Below are 27,259 nucleotides of genomic sequence, written 5' to 3' on the forward strand. Positions count from 1 at the left end.
GATATCGGATATGTTCCTTACGTCGTAACTACAATCCCCTTCCCGTTCATGAATGTGACCTACCGATTTAGACTATTTACCGGATTTATTATCACATAAGCAACACGACGGGTGCCACATGTGGAGCAGGATCTGCTTACTCTTCTGGAGCACCTGAGATCACCCCTAGTTTTTTGGTGGGGTTCGTGTTGTTTATTCTTTAGTTTTCTATTTTGTGTCATGTGTGCTGTTGTTTGTTTGTCTTTTTCATTTTTAGCCATGGCGTTGTCAGTTTGTTTTAGATTCATGAGTTTGACTGTCCCTTTGGTATCTTTCGTCCATCTTTTAACCAGTATATGTGATTTGAAAATTGATAAATATTGCCAAGAGTTAGTATTTCATTTATTTATAATTCTTATATGATTTGCATATCTATAAATACTTGAATTAGATTGGTCAATTAGAATTTTTCGCTAAGTTTACACTTCGATAAACCATGTTTCCGAAACTACTTTCGTAATCTATTTATGCGCGATACACAAGCTTGCAATGATCCCGGGATTTTCTGCAAAATGAGATTAAAAAACAATTGCATAACAGTTGTGACTATTCTAGTGCATATGTTACAAAAAAATAAATAAATTTAACGCACTAAAGCTTCGAAAATGTATAAAGATAAAATTTAATAAAATTCCGCGAAATTTCATGAAGGATTTGGCGAATTTACGTCATGGCAAAACACGACGTCATACGAATGGAAATTTTCAAGGGAAAGATTATTTCGTTACGTGTACGCTTCAAATTCGGATAACATTTAATAAAAATGAAGTTTTTGAGGTAGGTGCTTCTTCATTTAAGATTCCGTTGTATTTATCGGACATTTATGGTTTTTAGAAAGTCAAGATGGCGGCGTACTCTTTAGTTACGACTTCATTGTGCTTTTGATGGTAAATATATATAGTAGCCATCAACAAAAAAAAATATCTTAAATATCACAAAGGTTTGGTTGAAGAATTATAAGGATTAAACACATTTTTTCTAGAGGTTATTGATGTTTAAACCCGGGCTCTTACTCACAAACTCAACATAACAGTCCTTCGGACTTTTATTCAGTTTGTGAGTTAATCGCCTCGGTTTACACAGCAATAACCTCTAGAAAAAATGTGTTTAATCCTATAATGTGACCGGAAACTGGATACAAGTACTTTACAATTTTATGTACAATGTATTATGTTCTCAAGTGTATGTGTTTCTACTTCCTTGTTTGTAAACAAAACTTCATTCACACTCATCAGTACATTGTTTACACTTGTTTAAAAAATGGTGAATTTTAAAATGTATAATGCACTTTTGTTCGTCCTGGAATTAACTGTTTTATTTTTCTCTGGGGAAACAGGTAGGAACATAAAATTAGGAACTGACAACAACATTTACCGGTTAGAATTGAAAACTAGAATATTGTTTGTTATTCTTAACTTTAATCATTTGTATTTGTAAATAATTACATTAGATGTATGTTTCATTACAATACGTTATTCTGATTGGCTAACTGCACATCATGTGTTATTCCTTAAGCAGCTGTTATCACTCAATAAAACTTCCCATTCATGATGACACGAGGTCCCACAATAAAGTGCACAGGTAAATAAAATAAAAACTTGATAAAAGGCGTGTTTTCATGATCCTATAGGTAAAAATGTAATTATAAGTATTGAATGCTTTTTTTTTGTAACTTTATAGGGTTGTAAAAGCGTTGACCGTGCGCACATTTTAAGTATGAAGCGCGGAAACAAAATGTACTGCGGTCAACGCTTTTACACCCCAATAAATTTACAAAAAAAGAGCATTCAATTCTTAAATACAAATACAATTTACCTGGTATATCATTAAAGTACATATGTATTCAATTTGTATTATTTGACAGCCTATCATTTGTATTGACGTTATGAAAACGAAACAACCCATATAGACAAGTTCACTGGTGTAATGTTCTATGACCGTATCTGCATGCATTCCCGGTCAATAGCACATTTCTCGTAAATAATTACATATTCATTGATAACGACGTTAAAATTTTAATACAAATTGACAGCGATACGACGAAGAAAAAACCCATTTATTAAACATATGAATATCCCGTAATCAAGCCGGTGTGTATGGTTCCAGAGAAAGCAGATTAAAATCGTAACATCTGCCAGAAAACTGCATTCCCTTGACAACACCAGATCCGATTGAACTGCAAAATTTAATCTGCATTCAGTTGGTTTGACTGGTGTGTTTTAGCTGACATTCTTTGTTTTTAAAACCTCTAAAAAAGTAAACTCCTTTGAACAGTTTCTTAATAGTAATACAGAATGCCAGTGTTCCTGGAACATATTTTGTAGAGTATATTGTTAACTGGGAATAAACCCCTTTTCAACATCCAGTAACCAATTAAAAGCAATATGTTCAGTTAATTTTCCATTATGTATTGATTTCAGTACGGAAATGAATTCTTCGTATATCCCTCTCGCTTTTAGTTTTGCTTCAATATTTGGCAATAGTTCATAAATATAAAAAAGAGATGTGGTATGATTGCCAATGAGACAACTCTCTTCAAGAGTCCAAAATGACAAGCATACCAATGTATGCTTTCAAGTTTAGAAACATTTACAAAAAGAACTAATTAAATATTTCACAGTATAAGGGATCGAAGAATAAACAACCAGATAACTTATAAATTTGTATTTCATGTTTATATTGCATTTTAAAAATCTCCTTTTAAAGTCAGTCGTCCAATCTCTTGGTAAACATTTGTTATCCGAACTACTCTGTTGTTATGATTCATTAGAAAGGTACAGTAAAACCTATTTAAACCGGCCGGATACGGAACCGTAAAAAAATAACCGGTTTGGATAGTGGTCCGGTGTATTCATATTCAGCCATTCGTTTTGACCGAGAGTTATTGACTCGTGATGTCCGATATTTTGTACTGTAAAATTTCTGTCTGATTGTAATTTCAATTATAAACTAATAAATACGAAACGTAAAAAATGCTATAACTTTGCACGATCATTGTTTTGAATCTTTTAATTATATTCATTGTCTACAGAAATTTCAGCAATCGGGTTTCCTCGAATTTGAAATATCCTTTTAACCTTTTTTTATACATCTTCATTTGTCAAATACACATCGGTAGCATCAGTTTCCGACCTGTCAGTTGCACTTTCACTTTGTGTTCATTGTTTCAATTTGCATTAGAATCCTCGCGTTATTTGTATTTTGACACGAGATTTGTGTTTTACTTTATTTCCGACGTTGATAAAAGCCAGAATTTTATGAAACAAAATTTCATCGACACATTGTCGTATAGTGTACGATACACATGGGTTGTAGTCATCCGAGTGATCTTCCTTATCAGGATAAAAGATTTAAGAGTGGTTCACAACAGGGAACCCAGGATTTCGAAAATACGATTTTAATTTCTTACTCCGCGATTTAAAAAGAATTATCCAAGTTCTTCTTCTTCCTTATTCTTATTATTATGTTATTGGTTCTGCGCGAAAATTTTACGTGGTGTCGGGCAACACAGAAGTTTCTCTCTTGGCTATTTACTGATTACATTTAAAACGATCGCAATAATATACAATTAAAATTAAATGCAACTGGTTTTTCCTACTTCCTTTCAGAGCATGCCTTTATGGCAGCTCTGAATCCCTCAACGGTGTTGGCTGATGAAACTGGGCTTGGTAGGTTGTTCCGATCCCTGATGGTCCTCGGAAAGAAAGATTGGCCGTAGTCGTCTACTTGTTCTTTCGTGAAAGACGCGGTTTTTAACTCCGATCCGGTCATTATTCGGTGTTAAATATTGGTACTTGTCTATGTCTATAAGATCATACTGGATCTTGAATAGCATGCATGATCTGTTTGTTTTCCTTCGTTCTTCGACACTTTCCCAATTTAGATTGTTTACCATAATTGTGAAACAGTCAGGTGTCCGGTCTGTGCAACTCTTTTCTGTACCCGTTTAATTGCCTTAATTTTATTTTTGGGTTGTTGGGTCCAATACTGTGCTTGCATATTCCACTGCAGGTCTTGCCATGGATACATATGTAGCTGACTTTACAGGTTTTGTACAGCCTTTGAGATTTCTACGTATAAATCCTAACGTTCTATTTCCTTTGTCTATTGTATCTATGTGTTTATCCCATGTTTGGTTGTTGCTGATGGTTACGCCAAGATATTTGCTCGCTTCCACTGCGTCTAGAGTATGACCGTGTATAGTCGGTACGATGTTTGTGTTCGATTTTTTGGTGATATTCTAATGATAAGGCATTTTTTGGCTTTAAAACTCATCTGCCATTTGTTTTCCCAGTCTTTCAATGCTTATAAGTCCTTTTGAAGAAGTTCACTGTCTGCTTGGTTGGTGATGGTATGATATAGAAGCCTGTCATCCGCGAATAATTTGGTCTCCACTGTAGAAAAAAGAGGGACGAAAGATACCAGACATGCCAGAGGGACAGTCAAACTCAGAAATCGAAAATAAACAGACAACGCCATGGCTAAAAATGAAGAAAACACACAGACAAACAACAGCACACATGACAAAACATAGAAAACTAAAGAATAAGCAACACGAACCCCACTAAAAACTAGGGTGATATCAGGTGCTCCGGAATGATAAGCTGATCCTGCTCCACATGTGACACCCGTCGTGCTGCTTGTGTAATAACAAATCCGGTTACTGGTGTAATTCGATCGGTAGGTCACATTCATGAAAGGGATGGAGATTGTTGTTACGACGTAAGGAACATATCCGATATCATTTGTGAAACCGTTATTCCATAACAGTCAACCAACTCGTGATGGCGTCCATATATAATGTTTCTGAAATTTCTTTAATATAGGCCAGGAACAGTAATGGACCACGGACTGTGCCTTGGGGTACACCGGAGCGTACTGGTACTTGTGTGGAGACAGCACCCTCTAATATCACGCTCTGCTTTCTGTTATGTATAAAGGTGCGAATCCATTTGATGGTTTTGAGTTGACGTCATAGTATTCCTGCTTGTGCCAAAGGCGGTGATGTGGTACCGTGTAAAATGCTTTTGCAAAGTCTGGCAGGATGATTTCTACTTGACTGCTGCTTTTTAATTTTGATGCAATGTCATTGATGGTTATGATGAGTTAGGTTCACCTGATCGTCTTTTGCGGAATCCGGGTTGTGCAGCAGTTAGTATTTTATTTTTTGTCAAAGTGGTCCATAATGTTACTATGTACGATATATTCTAAGACCTTACATGTGATGGGAGTTAGAGAAACTGCTAAGTGCCTTTAGTCTTTTTTAAAAAGTGAAACTACATGGACATACGATGTATCTCCACTTTTGCAGGACTTGTGTTCAATGATGCTTGATATAGGTCTGTGAATATAGGAGTAAGTTATCCAGCTTCCGCTTTAAGTATAAAGGATGATATTGAGTCAGGACCAGTAGCTTTAGAAGGTTTCAGGTTTTTTAACAATTTGTGGACTTCGTTGGTACTAATTTTTATGTCCTTCGTGGTGGAGTATGTACTTGTTCCTTTATCTGGGAAGCTATCTAGGTTTTCCTTGGTGAATACTGACAGGAATTGGTCGTTTAAAATATCAGCTATGCTCTTGTTGTCACGTGACACTCCTTTCCATTCTTGACCTTTGCTCTTGATATGAGACCAGTATTTCTTTGAGTTTTTTTTATAGTTGGAGCTGATTTTTTCCATGTATTTCTTGTTGGCTTCTGGGACTTCCCGGTGTTCTTCTTGTTGTAGTCTTTTATACCTATCCTTGTCTCTTTTCTTTTTAGTTTTTCTAGCTTTCTTGTATGTTTTTTTTGCTTTTCGTTAATATTGCGTCTAATGGTTGTATTAATCCATGGATGAGTTTTTCTTCCTTGTGTCATTTTTGATGGTACTCTTTTCTCTATTGTGGTTTGTACAGCTGTTTTGGATGCCTGCCATAAAGACTCAACGCTTCTATCTTTGATGTTTTTGAAAGTAGCTATGAAGTTTTGTAGGTCTCCCTTTATATTATGTATTTCAGTTTTTTTCCATAGGAATATTTTTCTTCTGACTGTTTATGGTTTAAGTGGTTAACAAGCCCCATCTAAGAGGACGATGTCATGGTCACTGTTTCCTATTGATAGTAAAGGTTTGCATCTTAACTTAAATGAAGGATGAGAGGTAAGTAATAAATCTAAGGTGTTCTCTATACGTATTGGAAAGTCCACAATTTGTACTACCCCGTTGTCAGCTACGAGTTCTAAGAATGCATGATGGGTTTTTGTAGGATACTGACGATGGTCTATAGTTTGTTCTGTCCAGTTAATATCTGGTAAAAAAAATTTAAAACAACATGTTTAATAATGTCATGCATCCGAGGCGCTTTTATGGATCTACCTTCTTCAGGAACGCTCAAAGCCGAATATTTGAAATCCGCGGATGTATAAGTACCGAAACCGTTGAAGAGCTCTATGTCAAAAACATCCAAAAGAAATAGCCAAATTCATCTTAGTGATTAATAAGTGGAAATTTGACAATGATAGTCAGTAGTTCTATGTCTGTGCTTTTTATGATGTTAACCAGCTGTAATGTTTGTTTAGCTGCTATTATTATCCCTCCGTGGGGCTCTTTGTGGCTATCTCGGCGTTCCATGGCATAGTGGAAGTAGACTTGTATTATCGCACTTGATTTAATGTTTGGATCAAACCATGTTTCAGTGTCTATTATTACGTCTGGCTCAGTTGACTCGACGATTGCTTCACGAAGTTTACCCTTTTTTCGGAGACTGAAAATTGATGTTTAACAGTTTAATAACTATTGTTTAGTGGCTGGCTTGGTTTTAGTTGGTTTTGGTGAAGATGTCATATATAAGTGTTGAAATATGTTGTGTTGAATAATGGTGAGTTAATGCTTGATCCTGATGTTGATGGTATTGATGCTTCTGTTAAACTGTCTGCCATTAATGGATTGGTGGATATATTTTGTGTTGAGTGCTTGCTGTCATCACCATTTGGTATAAAATATATTTTAATTGTTTGGTTTGAAGCAAGATGGGAAAGTTCATGTGTCTAGGTTGCTGTATTATGATGTTGACATGCCAATTCAGTGTTTATGTGTCCACTTGTAGCAGTCGTCACAAGCTATGTATTCTATTTTACATGCTTTTTGGCATATCGTGCATGGAAATCTTGGTCGTCTTGGTCCGGGGATTGTTTCAATGCCACTCAGTAAGAGTAAGATGAGTCTTTGCTTACTCCTCTCTCTGATAGTTTTAACTTTTTGTAGAGTCAGCTGCATATGTGTTTTACAGCTTTTTATCCAGTAGTAAGTTTGTACAGATGATGTTACTGAGTTAAGATGGTGTTCAGATAAGTATATATTTACACCTTCTAGAGCATTGTTTTTGTAAATGCAGTCCTGATATGTTGGTTTATATTGGGGTTGTTGGGTAAGTATTACTTGATATACAGTAAAAGCTTGTCTTGTACATAGAGTAAGTAACAACGTTAGTTTTTTTCCAGAGTTTCTCTCCGTGATATATCATGGGTGTCTTTTTATCTTTTTTTTCCCACTTTTATAGTTTTTCAATAATACAGTTCACTATATATTGTACCACTTGTAACAGTAAGTTCATGTTCTAACACCTGCATGGCTCATTGCTTATCACGTAAAACCATGTGTATAAACAAATAACTTTTGATTGCATATCTCATTTCAAAGTAATTAGAAAAACCGGTTTTGACAAATAATAATTGATGTAAATAAGAATATTGGGACTGAATCATTAGACCGGAATTCGGAATACACAGGGTCCGGTTTGCAAAGGGTATTTTAACAAGACTTTAAAGTGGAAAAAATTGGACTTAGGTTATCGGCCGGAATGAACAGGAAACCGGTTTATTCAGAGTCTGGTGTACTCAAGTTTGACTGTATATCATTTGACCTATATATTCAATATTTTAGCCCTGTGAATTTTTTATGTAATGAAAACAATTTGTAGGCTTTATACATGTATATACAATTTATAGAATCTTAAGCGCAATGATGTATCAAATGTGTTTGTTATATACGAGACAGAATAGTAAACTCAAACACACATCAACATAAAAAGGGTCGCTCTTCTTTTTCTTTTCATGAATCTTGTTGCCCTTTCTATGATTTCGTTAGAAAAACGTCGCCATGGGAAGAAATAAAAAGTTATGATTTTCAAAGTCAAATCTATTATCTTTCTTTAGAATTTTCATGGACTAAATTAATGCTAATGCAAAAACAAGATCCACTTGTATGGTACCTACCAAACTCAACTGTGTTATGACAATTGTACTATGTCTTAAAAGTTTATAAATATCTCGAATCTCAAAACTATGATTTATTTTAAAACACACATATTCAATTTAAACTGAGTCTGCTTGTTGATGGCAGAAAACAGTTGCTTCGTGATGTACCATTCTACGCTCCGTTTAGAGTCAATGTCATTACTGCAGGTATATTTTACGTATTGTATCTCAGTTAAAACACATTCCATTTTGGCACAATTTTTTTGATCTTTTGGTCCTCGATGCTGTTCGACTTTGTGCTTGTTTCGGCTTTCAAACGTTTGTATCTGGACGTCACTAGTAGATCTTGTGTGGACAAAATGCACTTCTGGCGTATTAAAATTTGAATTTGTTGGCTGTTGTTCGTGTGTTTCCTTGTCAATTGTGTTCTCCAATTTATTTATATTGTAGTCCTGTGGTGTTGAGTTGTCATTTTAATGTTATATTTCACATGGCTATAAAAGAGAGAGGTTTAGCATGCCACAAAACCAGGTTTAACCCACCATTTTGTCCTTTAAAAATGTCCTGTACCAAGTCAGGAATATGGCCATTGTTATATTATAGTTCGTTTCTGTGTATGTTACATTTTAACGTTGCGTCGTTTGTTTTCTCTTATTTTTGAGTGTAAATTCACATTGCGATAAGACGTGTCACGGTACTTGTCTATCCCAAATTCATGATTTGGTTTTGATGTTATATTTGTTGTTCTCGTGGGATTTTGTCTGATGCTTGGTCCGTTTATGTGTGTGTTACATTGTAGTGTTGTGTCGTTGTTCTCCTCTTATATTAAATGCGTGTCCCTCAGTTTTAGTTTGTTTTCCCGATTTTGTTTTTTGTCCATGGATTTATGAGTTTGAACAGCGGTTTACTACTGTTGCCTTTATTGGGAACGTCATTTTACATGTATCAGATTCAATAGTCATACGACACATTAACAGGTAACTTTACAGTAATTTGTCTTATTCCAAAATTTGTTTTTTCTCGACTTTTGAACACCGGTACACTACTGTTGTCTTTATTTTATACAGACACCAAGTAGTTACTCTATGTTTATATTTATACTAATTGTGTTGTATTGTATTTTATTTTAGAGAGTGTCAAACTCACTCTATCTGAAAATTCCAAACCAGGATATAAAAATCTTACATGTCAAGACGACGAAGTTATACATTTGAGAGAGATAACATATGGGAATTTTCCGTGTCAGGATGCAAGTAACAGTGGTATATGTCAATCGAATGTGAAAGATTACTTCGAAGAACATTGTGTTGATCATAAAGATTGTACTCTTCCGATTAGCATTCTGTACAATAATACTTGCAAAAGACCACCACGACGTTTAAAAGTAGACTTTGAGTGTGTCAGTAAGTATTTTAAAGCACAATGTGAACGCAAATTTCCCGCATATTCCAAACCATTACACGACACATATATTATTCAAAATATAAAATAAGTTTATGACACTGAATACAACTGTTTATTTTACTTTGTATTATAATTAGTAAGAGGGAATGCAAAAAGGGTCGAGAGCGCTCAATACTCTCCTTAACATGTGACAGTGGTGAAACATGACATAATAAGATCAAACGATACAATTTGAAGAAAAAGGTGGACACAAAACACAATAACATTTCTGTAAGTACACTTCATACTATGGTGTTTTTTTTTTTAAATGTTTTGAAATTATAGTTTATACTTTTTAGTCCTGTTACATCGCTATCTTTATTTAGGGCCAGTTTGGGTGCCCCAAACATGTCTTACATTTACTCAATATAAAAATGTCTGTTTCAAGTCAGGAGAATCGAGGTCAGTGGTTGTCGTTTCTAACTTTATAACATTGATAAAAAGATGTGGTATGAATGCAAATGAGACAACTCTTTATTTTGATCATAATTTGTAAAAGTATACCATTATCGGTCAAAGTGTGGTCTTCCAGTACGAACCATTGGCTCACACCGTATAGCAAACTATGAAGGGCCTTAAAATGACTATATTAAAGTTGTTCATTGCAAACATTATTTAAGAAAATAGTTTTTGTCAAAAAGCTTTGTAAACATACAATCATGCGCTTATCATTCAATAAGAACATTTACACGTTGCGTTTAAAATTGAAGTTGTTTCATTAGTAGCGTTGGCATATCATGCAAACAAAAACGACAAGTGTAAAACCATCCCACCAGGAAAATTAACGGTCTTATCTGTATACGAGAAAGATCTAGAGAAACCAGAGACACTTATGAACCAAATCAACAAACGACAACTACTGCACATCATATTTGTTTTTCGTTTAATGATTGGATCAGTCTGTTACCTTTACCTTTTAAGTTTGAATTGGTTAACACATATAATGAGGGCTTTTATATAGCTTAGTACATGGAATGTATTAAACATAATAAATTAATTATAGTTTACTTCTACGTTATTTTGTCTATGGTGGAAAATTATCTCAATTGCAATAATACTAAATTTTCTTATTTTATAAGTTTTGTAATATTTTTGATTTATGAATATTAATTCTTCTGCATCACTAAAGAGACGCAACACATTGGCTAGGTTATCTGATGCAGTAACATTGGTACCGTCAATACTTTAATATAAGCATGATTTAAATTCTAGTGAAAAGATAGATCAATATTTTGTGTTTATAATATCAACAAATGTATGTTTTCATGTGTTCATTAATTGTATTTTCTTTTCTGTATTTTTAGTTCCTATTTGGTTTGACAAGTCGAGAACTAGGTATACATGTGCGGACTCGTTGGAAGAAATTAATTGCCCCCTTTGGTACCATATTCATATTGATGAGGTCAATTCATACAGTGATAACAAAGAGTGTGATAAATTCGACACTACTACTTCCAAAGCACATCTAAGAAGATTATGCGATGACAAACGCAGGTGTTCATCTGATACAAATAGCTATTCGAGTCTGTTTCATGAGAGAGTTGTCACTTTTTCCTATGTGTGTAAAGGTAAGGATTATACAGTATGTATATTGCAACATTCAATGGTGAATATTTCACATGAGTTAGGATCTGCAAACATTGATGTTTAATTGCACAAAATAAGACATACATGTAAATGAATATTTAATAACAAATAAACATGGTTAGCTTAAACCAACATATACCGTTTAACATCGTTCAATATCGGATTCAATTAAGTTATCGACTATTTATCTTTCTTTCCTTTCAACACGTTGTGGCCCTCTCTAAAATAACTTGATACTGGGAGTTTATTTCTTTCTAACACAAACAATGCAAACAACTAGGTGCGTACGTTTTGATCATTTGTTTCTAATTTACGTTTGCAAAGTTGCATAAACTTTTTTGAATTTTGGATCATTAATGCTTTTTAACTTTGTACTTTGGTTTTATAAATATTTTGATATGAGCGTCACTGATGAGTCTTGTGTAGACGAAACGCGCGACTGGCGTACTAAATTATAATCCTGGTACCTTTGATTACTACCTAGACAAACTATGCACTCGCTAAAAATGCGTCTACAGTTTGTCGTCCATCGTTTGTTAGTATAAACGCTATATTTGTTTCTAACATCAACCTTAAATTTTAGTGAAAATTATAAGAAAACATTGGAACAATCTAATAAAAAAAATCAAGCAATGCACTGATATATTCGTCGTAGTCCCCGTCCATATCGTACGAACGTTTAAAAAATATAAAACCATAACTTGCGAAATAAGGGCAATAGTTGGGAGACTTTTGAAAAGGGCCCCGTGCTTTAACAGTATAAACCCGAAATCCCGAAACACTATTAGTAATAATCTTAATTATAGGCAACCAGATTTTATACATATGAACTAAAAACAATGGTTTAAAGTCTTGATATGTATTACTATGATGGTTGACGTAACTGCATTTAATTGTAATCGGGTAACAAGTCTGCTAACAAACAACATGTGCAAGCATAACTGAAAGTTTAAACAGGGTCATTAAAAACTGATAAACCGATGTATTTGTATCTACTTTTGTAGCGTTTAACAAACGCCATACAACGTTTACAAAATTGAGGTTAGAAAGAAATGCACTCTTTATTTGTAATACAGTTTATTTTTGAAATAATTGAATAGAAGTTGTTAGCAGTCAAGATAATGGTATATGTGTTTGCTGATCAAAGTTCCTCTCACTATCTAATTTAACAGTTATATTTAATCACCTCACTTAAATACATTATAATTATCCGTAGACAAATCTTTATGAAAATAGTTTTTGGTTAAGACATCTATCAGTGATTAAAAGCATGCATTTGTTAGGTAACTTATCGGGACTTGATTGGGATAACAAATTAAGATTTAATTTAATGATCGTCGACATTTTGAAAACAATGTATTGTGAAATGTTGGAGACCCTTTGGTCAATATCTATACAGATGTTCATGATATCAGACTTGTTTTAAATTTATTATGTATCAAATTAATATGCAAACATATGATCAATAATTTTTTTAGTTATAATACGAAGATTCATCCGAAGGTGTTTACTTAAAACGCCATGGCTAAAATAAAAAGACAAACAGACAAATATTGTATACAAGAACCAACATAGTACGGTGACCTATAGTTGTTAATGTTTGTGTCATTTTGGTCTTTTGTGGATAGTTGTCTCATTGGCAATCATACCACATCTTCTTTTTTATATAGAAAACTAAAGACTGCGCAAGAAGAACCCTACTAAAAACTGGGATTGATCTCAGGTGCTCAAGAAGGGTACGCAGATACTGCTTCCACATATGGTACCCGTCGTGTTGCTCATGTTATTACAAACCCAATAAATAGTCTAATTCGGTAAATCACTGACATGAAAAGGAAATTGACAAGGTTACATACATTAACAAAGGATAACGAGCAGTTACTGAAATGCCAGCTCCAGACCAAAATTAAACTGATTGAAAGATAACGACTGGTTTGGAAGTTTGTTATATCTTTAGAAATCTGACAACAACACAGATGTCTCTTTCGCATTTGTAGCGACTTTCATTTTAGCAATCGTTATTCAGATGCGATCCATAGACATTTACATATCTTTAAATTTCATTAGAACAATCTAATTCCTAATTCCTAATAATCTTTGAAAAATGTCTTTATCGGTACTTACTGTAAAAATCAGGTCTTTGTGGTTCCTCTTTTATATGTTACAATTTTGTCAGTCCCTAATAAAATGGCAAAATCAAATGATTAAACACATCAAACGAACGGACAACAACTGTCATATTCCTGACTTTTTCAAATGTAGAAAATGGTAAATTGAACCTGGTTACATAGCGCTTAACCTCTAATATGTATGACAGTCGCATCACATTCCATTAGATACAACAAGGCTTGCATTGAACAAAACAAACATAATAGGTAAGATAGTCAAAATATGGGTACATGCAAAGTTATTGATATCACATATTTTATTAAACAAGTAAAATATTTTCTTCGTATGTGAGGTAAACGAAACTTTTTTGATTCTTCTCATTTGCATGATTTTGTTCATCGAAGAGTCATCACTGATACTGTTTTCTTCCTTTTCAGGACAAAACGACTCACCAGTTACAGAGACAATACATCAAAGCACATCATCAGGTTAATAGTTCTGTATTTTATAGTGTTTTTCATGACTGTTTTCAATCTTGTTTGCACTTCAGATATATTGCAATATTATGTTTTTTTCTGCTTATACCATAAGCATAATATTTGACAAACAAGAGGCGCACGATAGCCTGATACCTTAATTTCAGTTTCAGACAATTTGTTTATTTATATATCTGACTCTGTTGAACCATTTTGCCATTTTAATTTCTCTCTTACTTTTATAATATTAAAGATGAAACAGAATCCAAAAACTGTAAATTCCTCCAAATACAATATAACTTTTTTTCTGGACGGTAACCATAATATATATGTTGTTTTATAGGTCTGACGATTATTTGACAGGTAGATTTAAACATTAACACTTTCAACTATGTCTGTTATCCTCCTACTGCTCTAGTTTTTGTAACCATTTGAAATTTAATGTTGTACATTTTTCATTTGTCGGACGCACATATAGTAATATGTTTAAAGAAAACTGTTACAGTCATATTATAAATATTTTTGAACAATTGTGCAAAAAAATTAACATTTCATTTTAATGTAGTTCAGTTTGTTTGAGGTAATGTTGTTTGAAACGACACTATATATATACGTTTTTCTGTATCTAAATTCTATACAAAATTACTTTTATTGATCGAAGAGATATTTTCTTCATGTCATGTTTATAAAGTTTGTGTTTAGAATAGTACAGGGTGGAATGGCACCGTGCTTTTGACAAGCTCCGATTATGTTGTTTTATCTTTTATCTTATTTATAGACAATACAACTTAAATTTATATTCCGGATCCATTGTGTCATTTTGTTGCAGATCATGAATTAGATGTTACAACAATCCCCGCTGTAAATGCTACTACTGAAAGTAAGTTAACTGTAATTCTTATCTCAACTATGAGATTGTTAATAACAGGCCTATGATATAAATGTAAGTTAATATAACTATCTTACAACCAAATACTACAGTTCTGGGAAATTAACGTAAATGCTTAGCTATTTCAGAGCTGATAAATACCTTTATCGCTATGTTGTGAATTTTTCCCTTAATCTCTGACAACGTCGTCATAGGTAAAATAGCGACTAAAAGGCTCATGCGAGAAAAATCGATCTCGTTGAGATGATCAACGATAATCTAAAAGTATTCATCGATGTACAGAAAGTTATATATTCGGTAATATAATGGTTGTGTTGTTATTTTTTACACGGCAGAATTATATACTGAATGTTTTATTGGTATAAACAAAAAAATAAGATTTCTTAGTTTGCACTCCGGGCTCATTGTTGGTCGTGTTGATATGATTGTTTAGAATATGGTACACACAATTTGTAAGGATACAAATGTACTTAAATGCTTATTTTAATGAACTATTTGCAGTATTTGTTAAGATTTATTATTTAAAAGGAAATGATATTTTTAACTGATATATCATGTTAAGGAGTGGTATTTGCGAGAAAAAAAAAGTCGAGAGAATGTTAAATTTCGCGAGCCGTAAGGCGATTGAAATTCATTCTCAAGACTGGTTACACCGAATGTTAACGTTCAAAAAACGCATTGATGATCGTCACGTTACAAGCAACCAGTCAGATAGAGTATTTTTTTGCAAATACCACCGCAGAGAGGGTAAAAAAGGCATATCCTTTTTGCATATACCCCGGCGGCGTTAAAAATCAACGATATTAATTTGATAACAGTAAATTGGTGAAAAATACACTGGCTATCAACCAATCAAAACCAAGGATTCTTACATTAGGTGTAAGTATGTCTGAGATATCACAGTTTTCCCCAAGCTTGTTTTTCTACTTATAGACGACACCCTGCCTGTATTTAGTTTTGATCAAGATCACCGTATAGAAATCAATCACCAATCACTCAATGAAACGCTGTACATGTGTAGTCTAGGTTGGGATAGTTTCGATGCAGGAGTGCTCTGTAAATCTTTAAACAGAAACTGGACAGGAAAAGCTACAGTTGTTAACAACATACAAGAATCGAACATTGCTCCTTATTCCTTGCAATGTGGCGGACTTGAAACAAGCTTGTTTGAGTGTAATTATACGAAGGATGCACATGGTTGTAATATCAGACAAGTAGCTGGGGCCATATGTTGTGAAGGTACGTAAACGTTGCCAATTTTATTATTTTAAAATTTGTTAACTATCATTAAGGAACCGACAGCATAGTATCACTAAGAAAAATAAAAGTTAAATATACTTTTGTCGAGTGGTTTCAAAGTTCTTTTAGTACTTGTTCAACCGGAACTCACCCAAGACAATTTTATATAAGACCATTGAAAAATTGTCAAAACTTTAAATGGCAACAATGAATAAAACTTACTAAATATAACCGGTTTATTCATAAGCAAATCAAAATAAACAATAGTTATGGAGCAACATATTAATAATGCAATGTTTATGATGTCAATGTGACTTTGAGATGAATAACAGCAATGAAAGCGGTGTTACTATGCTTTTTGTTTGGTGTTTTATTTTGCTGTGCATGAACTGATATTGTGATTTTGTGTCTTCCATGGATACTCCATAACCTTTGGTTTTCTATTATACTAGAATATATTTAAATCTTTCTGCAAGAAAAGTGCTACATTTTGTATCTCCTGTTCAGAAGAGATTTTGTATTATTTAGGTTGCATAGAAAATTAATTTTGTTAACATACTGGTTCCCAGTTATGCTCCCTGTGTTCAATCTCACAGAGACATAACTTGGGAATGTTAACAGTAAATATACATGTGCATAGTGTTTATATTGAAATCTCTGGTAACCCTTTATTCGAGATAGGGGTAGTTAAGAAAATTAGTGTTAGTTTAAACTCTGACAAGTTCAGTGCATATAAACGTTGAAAATATGACGCACAGCCCTATATTTTGACCTTTGTAAAAATTGTAGTTCATATGAACTTTCAATTCTAGGATAAAATTTTTTTTCAACACTTCATAGTAAAAGTGGTACAGTTTTAGTCGTAAAAGGAGTTCCTAAGGGAAATTGCATTGTAAATATTTACAGAAATGCAACCTTTAGACATGTTAGAAAATGTTTCGAGTTAATTTCAATTATAAAAAAGAGGATGTGGTATGGTTGCCAATGAGACAACTCTTCATAAGATAACAAATGCCACAGAAATTAACAACTAAAGGTCACTGTACGGCCTTCAACAATAAGCAAAGCCTATACTGCATATTCAGCTATACAAGGCCCCGAAATGACAAGTGAACTAAAAGGCAATTGTGTTTCGTTTTTTATCGAGACATATATAGTTTTCAAAATTAGATGATCTGTAACAAATGAAACTATAATACTCACGAAATAACAGTTAATCGATCATATGTTATATTACTGGAAAAAATCGGATTGATTCACTAAAAAAAGATCTCTGCAAGACAATATTCCAACAATCAAAACTTGAAACAATTCAATCTTATCTAGAACACAAAACATTAACGAGTCTAAGAAAGTGTAAAAAAAGACGGTCGATTAGTGTGTCCAAACTTAAAGAAAGTTACTGTCGGATTTCCGAAATTTATTGAAGCTTTATTTTGTATGATACTACAACGGTCTTATGTATAACATACCACAGTACTGTTCATTTGTTTTCTCCTTAAACAGTTGATTTGTTCCATCGGTTTTGTTTTGTGACTTTGATTTGTTTTCGCTTAATTGATTGATGGCTATTAAATAGCGGTATACTACTGTTAACTAGTTAATTAATATCATATTTAATGTTTTCGTCTGTTATATGCATGTAAATACGGTTGTAAGATTTGTAAGATGTAAAAAGCCACAACCTAACTATTAATTTTTTTATATTATTAGTTTCGAATCTCAAATGTATATACGGAAAACATTTGCCTGCAGAATTTATTTGGTATATTTCTTTTCTTCTCTAGATACAGAAAAACTAGGGGAATGTGTAGTGAATCCCTCTTCTAATAAAGTTTCCTCCGAATCTTCAACCATAGGTTTGTAATACGTACAAACACATAGTCTTGTCTACGATCGAGATCATGTTTAAGGTTTTAAGGATATTTTTAAGAGTTATGATTCGGATTATAGTCCAAAGTATAATTCGGTTTGGACGAATCACTTTGTAAATATACTTTCACGAAAAAACAATGCATTATTTTGTGACAGGTGGTTTACATCACACACAAAAAAAACCAACATATTACGATTTGTCAGTTCAAAATATCTTATGTTGATACACTCAAAATCAAAACCATATACAATCTAGATAAACAAATTAATTTCTAATATACCTAACTATTACACAATTTACCAGTTTTTCTTTTTCATATATTATTGCTATTATTATTTGTATCACTGTTTGATTCGCTTTTTTGTAAAAATAAATAAAAATGGTCGACGAACTAGTACGTACGATGTGTGAACTATTGTCTGAATAGAAAGCTTGTTCTGTGAAATGTTAAATTTATGATTGTACATGTGTAAATTGAAATGCATTGTCAAAATCGGCATCATCAGAAATATGTATTTGTTATCACATAGGTATCTTCAACTACTAAGATTCGACGACAGCTTATTCAATATCCTAATCACGACGTCTATCGTCTATGTATTTGGTTTTGATGTTATATATATATATGTTATATTTGTTATTCTCGTGGGATTTTGTCTATGTGTGTTACATTTTAGTGTTATGTCGTTGTTCTCCTCTTATATTTAATGCGTGTCCCTCGGTTTTAGTTTGTTACCCCGATTTTGTTTTTTGTCTATGGATTTATGAGTTTTGAACAGCGGTTTACTACTGTTGCCTTTATGTAAGGCTTTTAGCAATCGCCCATCGAAACGCTCAAATTAATTCAGAATTGCACATCATGCTGTTTAACAAGATCACACGTAACGTAAGACATCCAATGAAATATTCATGTTAAAAATACTATTGAATATCCAGGTAGAATGTTCAGCAAAATTAATATGAATATCTGAATAACTAGATTACTAGTAAAACAGTCTCTAACACTACAAAATCAGTAAATAATTTATATTTATAAATATATCTTTATCTAGACAGGGTTTTTAGTATTTGTACAGCCTGTTCTAATATCATGCTGTAACAACACTGTCCCATTTTAGCGAGTATGAACTTTCCCAAATATGATCAACCTCGCTCGTTCGTTATGAACTGTCAAACATCAGGAACTTGTTATTTAGTGGTAGCAGTCGTTAATTCATATTTAGTTCGTTTCTGTGAATTGTACTGTTATGAAAATTTCAGTTGGTTGTCTTGCTTCAAGAGTTTTATAGATTTCATATCATAGCCCTTTATAGTTTATAAGTACGGAACATATAATAGAACAGATACACCTCATGTAAACTCTAGAGGATACTTGTATATTGCAACAGTACCCTATTATTTTTTTTTTGTAATTAGGAAACCAAACACAATAAGACGATGCACGCAAATACCAAATTTTAACAATCAAACATATACATACACACCGATATACAAAGAACGATGCAAACTATGTTAACGAGAAATATGTTAAACTGTAGCAAAGGACGTAATAAAATTAGTGCGATGTGACATAGGAAGGTGTGTGATGGTTTTCAAGAAAAAAAAAATACCGCGATATATGTTGTAATGGTCAGGTGGATAAGAAGAACCGATAAGAGGTCAATTGTGATGGTCTTAGATTTAGAAGGGGGAAAAAAAAGATGATATACAGTAATTTGGCAATCTTTGATTGTAATATCAACATCAATGCTTTAAATTAAATATCACAGTGTTAACCAGACGAATAAATTCACAACTATGTCAATATATACTTTGTATTTACAGGAGTTGCTGTAGGAATATCTATAGCTGTTATTGCAGTAGTCTGCATCATCGTATTTGTTTTCTTCACCCGGCGGCGAAGGTATGAATTAACCATGCTAGAATTTGATATATTCTTATAAAAAAGGAGTAAAAGATACCAGATGGACATTTAAACTCATAGGTCGAAAATAACTGACAATGCAATGGCTTAAAAAGACAGAAAGAAGCAGACAAACAGACAGACAAACAATAGTACACAAAACTCAACATAAAAAAACTAAAGACTAAGCAACACTTACCCCACCAAAATCATTCTGCATAGCATGTTTGATGGCAGTCATAGTATTTAGATAAAATGTATTTTTTCAATATCGTGATTTTTTATGATGTGTTATTATAATACTGCGACTAGAGTTCTATTTTTTTTACAATTTAATGCTCCAAAAGAACACACATCCAAATTTGATATCGATGGAAAAAGGAAATGTGTAAAATAAGAAACGTTTGGTCGTAAAACCGCAGAGTGGTCACACAGTGTCTGAAATTAGGGTCAAAGAACAAGCCCGAAAATATCATTAATAATGAAGAATAGATGGTTAATTACTTTTGATTATACTTGACATTGGTTAGTACGGCAAAACAAATTAATATAAATGACGGTTTTTTTTTTGCTTCTTTTTCAACATAAAATATCTATTAAACATAATATTTGAATTAAATAACATTTGTTTTCCAAGAGCTTTCTAAGTTTATATGATAACTCACTTATTAATCTCTTGACACTACATCCGGATGGGCTGTTTGATTATTAATGACTTTCATTAAACAACAAAATTTTTAGAAAATGTTTTTTTTAAAGAAACATGTGAGTTTTATATATCTAGTGTCGACAATTGAGAAACCATCTGAATTTCATAATAAAAAAAATAAAAATAGTAAGATGTTGCCGTACTAACCAATGTCAAATAAAATCAAGGGAGATGTGTATCTCTTGAACTTAACTGCAGCATGAATTTACAAATAATTTTAATTTAAGTTCGTTTATGACCACCTTACAATATTTACTATTCATTCAAAACAGCAAGTATTCCGTGGGCCAATTTCATTATTATAAAATCATATCAGAATAATTCTGTTTCAATCTTGAAATTGATTTGATTTTTTTAATTTTTGTTTGTTGTGTTTCCCTATTTATAATGTATATCCTTGATAAACTACTATTATCTATATCTATCAACTAATTACAATATACAATATAAAAACAGGAATAAAACACTCTGAACTGTATTGCTAAACATTGTATTATATCAAATATTAATGTTACCATGTTAGTTAGAACAAGGACTGTACTAATTAATATGAAAATACATCGCACTTTAGCAGACAATATCACAGATAGAAAACAATAACTAATAATGACATTTTTGGACGTTACTATCTGATCTAATTCCTAAATGTCACTGATGGCAATGAGATTTGCAGTCGTACAACACATGAAAGCAATTTAGGGCAACACAGTTTTGGTTTTCAATGAGATTGCCAGTGGAAAAAAAAACACGATGACAAAGAAATGAGTCAACACAACAGTGTGTACAAGGGCTACATGTATACTTCTTGATGAAAAAAGTATCTTGGTATACAGTTATGTGCACAATTTGAACGTAGGCACGTATATTTTTGGGTAAAAGTATGGTGTAGTTGTTGATATATTATGAGTGATGTCTTGCCGTTTGTGTTCTTTTTATAAAGATTAAGCAATATATACTTTGTATCTTACCAGTTCAACGTAAGAATATTTGCTCCAGAAAACAGGTTCTGTTTAATTAGTCCAATCTGTCATCCATCTAAAATATATATATATATACTGACGAGGAAAGGTAGCATACGGCCAGCGAAAGCTCTTTTTTGAGAGCCCAGGTGGTTGTGTGGTCTAGCGGGACGGCTGCAGTGCAGGCGATTTGGTGTCACGATATCACAGTAGCATGGGTTCGAATCCCGGCGAGGGAAGAACCAAAAATTTGAGAAAGCAAATTTACAGATCTAACATTGTTGGGTTGATGTTGAGACGAGTTATATATATATGGTGCATTTATTACATCACTTTAGTTTTATAACATTATAGGTTAGCATTAGGTGTTGTCTTTTATCAATCATCTTATATTTACACTGGACTACAACATATAGATCCTTGATGTAATTTGAATACTCTTTAAATAATTCAACCCTTACAAATGCGCTTTACCACTTACTTACTTAAATCATGAATGCTACTGAATGTTTATGTATGGCAACAATTTAACTTCATAGTACACTGTACCAAACTAACGATAAATCTTATTGGTAGTATCAAGCGTGTTTGCTAAGTCATATTTTATATTTCATTCACGATAAACGAACAATTGATAAGCGGGGATACATAATCAACAATCACTTCAATAAATAATGATTTTGATATTTGTTTATGTATAAAAAAAACAATTTGACTTAAGTATATAATGTTTCAAACTAATAGGACTTCTTTACAAAATATAGAACTAACATAATTATGATCTGTTCTTACAGATATATGCGCAAAATTCCGGATAATAAAACAGATGATAACTATTTTGGTCACCAAAATATCGCACTCCCTCAACATACAACAAGTGACGGGATAATGTATACCCAGGCAAAAAACACAAACACACAAGAAATTGAAGGTGGACACGGCTATAGTCATCCATCTGAGGACAAACAATCACCGTATGCCTTGTCCGAGGATGGAGTATATGATAAGGCAAATGAAAATAGACATGTTGTAAATGACACAGCCGTATACAGCCGTGCAGTCGATACCATGTATGATTCCACTGATCAACATAACAGACAAGAAAGGAAAGAGGGGACCTATGACCACGTTTTCGGTCAGAAAACTGAAGATCATTACGATATAACTACAAGACCATAACTGGATAAATTGAAGTTTCAGGGAAATTCGAATCTCCTTTACGAACTGAGGACATTTTTATTATACACAAAATTTGTCATGTGAATTGAAATGGATTGATACCCACCGAACACTGTTTTCTTTTTCATATTTCATGTATTTTACGATGGACATTCGCAACTAACATCAATAGATATTTTTGCTGAATATTTCTTTTTTTTTGTAACAATAAATAATTTTATATTAGTTATCGTATATTGAACATGTATGTTATTTCTGCACTTATAATGACCAAAGTATGAAGTGTAAACAAAATCATCCTATCAACTGTATTTCTTGTACATAAAAAGCATTATTTAAAAACAAATTATGTTAGATTTTTAAGCTCGCGACAGATATTGTGAACTCTTTTACAACGTATTTCATTTCAATTACTATGCTAAATGTTGTATACAACTTAAAAGTTCATAGCTTGTTGCATTTGTTTGTATTCTAAATTAATGTAATTATGTATTAGTGTAAATGTTCTCTTAATTTAAGAATTGCTGTTGGCTGGTTAAATCCTTTTGAATAAAATATAAGTATGTGGTTTTACAAAACAATAAACAGTAGAATAAAAAAAAAAGCAGTTTGTATTTAAAGTTGTATTAAGAGTTTGATGTTAAAAATGAAAGGTCTACGATTACACGAATGCCTTAACTAGTTCTTCAGATACATATGACTTTGAGTGATTTACACACACTCAAGAACGGTGAATTTCGTTTATTGTAACGAGCTTTATCTTTTAGCTTTCAAAGATATAATTTATATACACAATCCTTTTGGTATAATTTATCACAGAACATCAGACTGTTTACCAAAAGGAAACCCTCAAAACAAATAGTATTCAACAAAGCATACTTTTTTTTTACTTTTACCAGCGTTCATCTACATGCATAATGATGTCAACCAATTTTTGTTGGGGGTGTACGTTTCGTTTCGTTTATAAATTTGCCAAGAATTAATTTTTCGTAAACCTTATTCTTAGGCAGACAGCTTTAAAATAGTTGATGCAATCTAATCGTTTATGTTTTCTGTTACTTTTTAGCTGAGAAATTGATAATGCATAGTTTAAAGGTTCAACAAAAGAAACAAAATAAAATAGGTACAAAATATATCAAAGGAAGAGTCAAACTCATAAATCGAAAATAAACTGACATCGCCATGGCTAAAAATGAAAACGACAAGTAGACAAATAATCGTACACCAGAAACAACATAGAAAACTAAATACTGAGCAACAAAAATCCCATCGAAAACTGGGGGTTATTTCAGGTGCTCAGGAAGGGTAAGCAGATCTTGGTCCACATGTAGCACCCGTCGTGTTGCTCATGTTATTACACACCGGTAAATAGTCTAATTCGGTAGGTCACATTGATGAAAAGAGAAACATATCAGATATAATCTGTGAAAAGGTTTTTAACAAAACGGTTAACCAACTCGTTTTTGCGTCCGTAAAACTTACGAAGGGATGATTTCAACTTCACAATTTGGGACTCTTGGTTTAAAAGATACCCTTTATCAAGGAAATCATAATTAGAAATACAAGCACGGGAATATCGTTTCAATTATGAGATACATACTCCGTATGCAGGCGCTGCTGGAACGTTGTTAATTAGAGATAGAAAGTTCACAATTGGGAAGTTGAAATCATCTCGTTTGTCGTAAAGTTTTGTTTTTTAAGTCTATCCTTAAAATTTGAGGCAGACTTACCTGTATCTGTTGTATCCTTTATCTCTTGTTTGATGGAATTGATGCGTTCAACATAGTCACCAAATTGTTTAGTGAGAGAACATCATCAATGTGGTGGAAAGTAAAGTTAAAGGATATTGCTAACTTCCTATTTTTCATCCTAAGAAGTTATTGTATAAAGTCAGTATATTAATAAAGAAACCAATAGGCAAAAAGAAGGGCACAATCGGTTCTCGTTGGAATGCTGACAGTCTGTTGAAAAGGACATCCAAACGTAACAAATATGTTTCAATCAAGAAATGAAGCAAATCCATATTTTATATTCTATTGTTAGAAATTTACGTCGCCTTTTGTGCGGTTGATACATTCGTTTGACGCATAGTTCATTATCATTTTGGGCTGTATATGTGTACTGTCGTAAATAAGCTTTAGGTGTTCAATGGTATTCTGTGGTTTATATGTTGAAATTTACTACTATATATCAATAATTTCTGTATTTCTCTTTCCTAAATGTTTTCTTCATTAACTTTGTAGCAAGTGTACAAGTAGGCAAATATACAGTTAAGAGTGAAATAATGGCTTGAAGACGAAATAATCAATATTTGTGAAGTGTTTTGCAGCGTGTATGATTTCAAAGAAGTTTGTTGGCAAACGAATGCTTACATGTGCAAGACGCTTTTCTCCAATGATTTTCAATATCATGAAATTCTACTCCAGAACTACTGTCAGTTTGCAGCGAATAGCCATTTTACAAGTGTTAGTCTTAAAATCATAATAAATCGTGTTCATGTAACAAATCACACATGCAGTCTTCTAAATTTTTTTTTAATCATTTTACTCAACCTATATATAATTTTTATTCATGTATTTGCTTGGCAAAAATCGAAGCTTTATTCCAGTCAACGCACACCTTTCAGCGACAATTTTAATTTTGAACAAGGGTTGCGTATTATGCATTAATTGTCATGATAGTACTTGCATTTATTATATCATATTTATGCACACAAATTGACATACGCTGCGTTTGGATACATTACATATGTTATATTGATTTATGTATCACAGTTCGTTAATGCATGCAGGTCACCGTGACAATATGTATACATTGACTCTCACAGTTAGAATGCACCAACATAAATAACGCAGTCTCGTTACACTTATTGTAGAATGCAAAGACCAAAAAATGGAGAAGTAATTTGATATTGTAGGGAAAAATTGTATACCCATTGTTATTAATAATCACCAATTTGCAAAAAAAGGGCACATATGGTAATGTTACCTTAAACAGACACACATATGTCAGATGAATAAAAATAAGAAGATGGGGCAAAGAGACAATGTATTAGCATAGACCCAATGACATAGACGGTAACAACATGTAGTCACTGTACAAAATAATAGTGGAGTGACAAATCCAAAAAAAAAAAATCAATTTTAATGGACCTCCCTACCTGCAGGCTAAATTATGACTTTTAAAAAAGAGAAATGTTCATTCTTTAATTTTTGCCTGGTCGTAGAATTGAAATATGGTGTATTTTTTTTTAAATAAGGTCAAAGGTTAGTTATTGAGTTTTTCACTTTTGTCAATTTATTTCACAAGAGGTTATAAAAAGTGTCTGAATATCTGATTTGTTACTAGATAAGAAATTCATAATGAAATAAACTGTAATACTTCATTTTCAACTTAATTTGAAAATTATGAAATCCCCAAATGCACATTTTGAAGGGAATTCAGACTAGCAACAAAATAGAAGATGGAATAACCAATCTCAATTCATTTATTGTTACATTGCATGTACTTCTAAAGATATATTTCTGAATTTTACGGCATTTATTAAAAAAATCGAAATCAATTTGATTTTTGCATGATGTATATTTATTGCTAGTCAAAAACATTTCACAAGGTAATTAAATCAAATGAGTTTAATGATGGACTAAAGTTTTAGCGTATATTCTAGCTCTATGAACATTTTAGGTTTTATGTGCCTTTGCCTTACAAAAGCATAAATGAACCCCTTAGAAAGAGTGGTTGTATTGGGTATTATAACAAACAAAGGGCATGATAATTTTTGAAAACCTGACATCAGTCATCGTGTTCATCGTCGTCTTCTTCCAATATCATAAATATTGCTCGGTGAGTTAAATAATTTCTACAACCATCAGACCTTTTAAATGAACAAATATTGGTATACGCAGATTTCCGTTGGTTGCACACACAGTTGTTATTGCAAGTTGCTTTCTCTTGTCGGTATACGTACAAACAAGGTCTTGAAGAAAATCTACTGTCATAGGTCCCTCAAAGAAAACCGAGAGCAAACCGTGTTTACCCTCTTACCATCCAGATCACTGGTTTAGCAATATGAGAGTTTATCCAAACTTGCATTTAAAGCATTGCACGTGGGATGTGCTGTAAAAACGTTTTCACATGGGGAAATTTTCACAAGACTGGCATTCTTCGTGGCGGCAAACTCCACCAATAGCTTGTTTAGATCATCATGAAGATACATGAACTTTCCCTTCGGATCATACAATGAGGCTATAAATGCACTTCAAATGTTAACAGCGATTCCTAATCTCCCGTTCAAAACATTTTTTTGAAATATTTGTCCTCAATGCCATTCAACTTTACACTTGTTTGGTTTTCTAACTATTTTGATCTGTGCGTCACTGATGAATCTTATGTAGACAAAACGCGCGTCTGGTGTATCAATTTATAAGCCCAGTACCTTTGATAAATAGTATAATTTGGGAGTTTGAAAGAAGAGCAAATTTCCTCTTCAAGAAGATGAATTATATCACATTTACAACATTTCCACATGGAACTATCATCCTGGAACAGAGCTGAAGGTTTGGGACCAATAGGATAATATCCTGACTACAGAATCATTCTCGCGAACATTAGCAAGAAC

The 27,259-nt window shown here is 32.8% G+C and overlaps 1 protein-coding gene across 1 annotated transcript; it reads left to right on the top strand.

Moving 5' to 3' along the window:
- The first annotated feature begins 1,224 nt into the window (after positions 1-1,224).
- On the top strand, positions 1,225-23,296 carry LOC143044993 (uncharacterized). Its single transcript, XM_076217273.1, has 9 exons — positions 1,225-1,375; positions 9,403-9,675; positions 11,020-11,283; positions 13,849-13,899; positions 14,717-14,767; positions 15,710-16,015; positions 17,803-17,874; positions 19,716-19,794; positions 22,257-23,296. Exons 1-9 carry the CDS (start codon positions 1,300-1,302, stop codon positions 22,639-22,641), a joined length of 1,557 nt encoding a protein of 518 aa, XP_076073388.1. The 5' UTR covers positions 1,225-1,299; the 3' UTR covers positions 22,642-23,296.
- The last annotated feature ends 3,963 nt before the right edge of the window (positions 23,297-27,259 follow it).

This window comes from Mytilus galloprovincialis, chromosome 9 (genome assembly GCF_965363235.1).
Source record: "Mytilus galloprovincialis chromosome 9, xbMytGall1.hap1.1, whole genome shotgun sequence".
Lineage (NCBI taxonomy): Eukaryota > Metazoa > Mollusca > Bivalvia > Mytilida > Mytilidae > Mytilus > Mytilus galloprovincialis.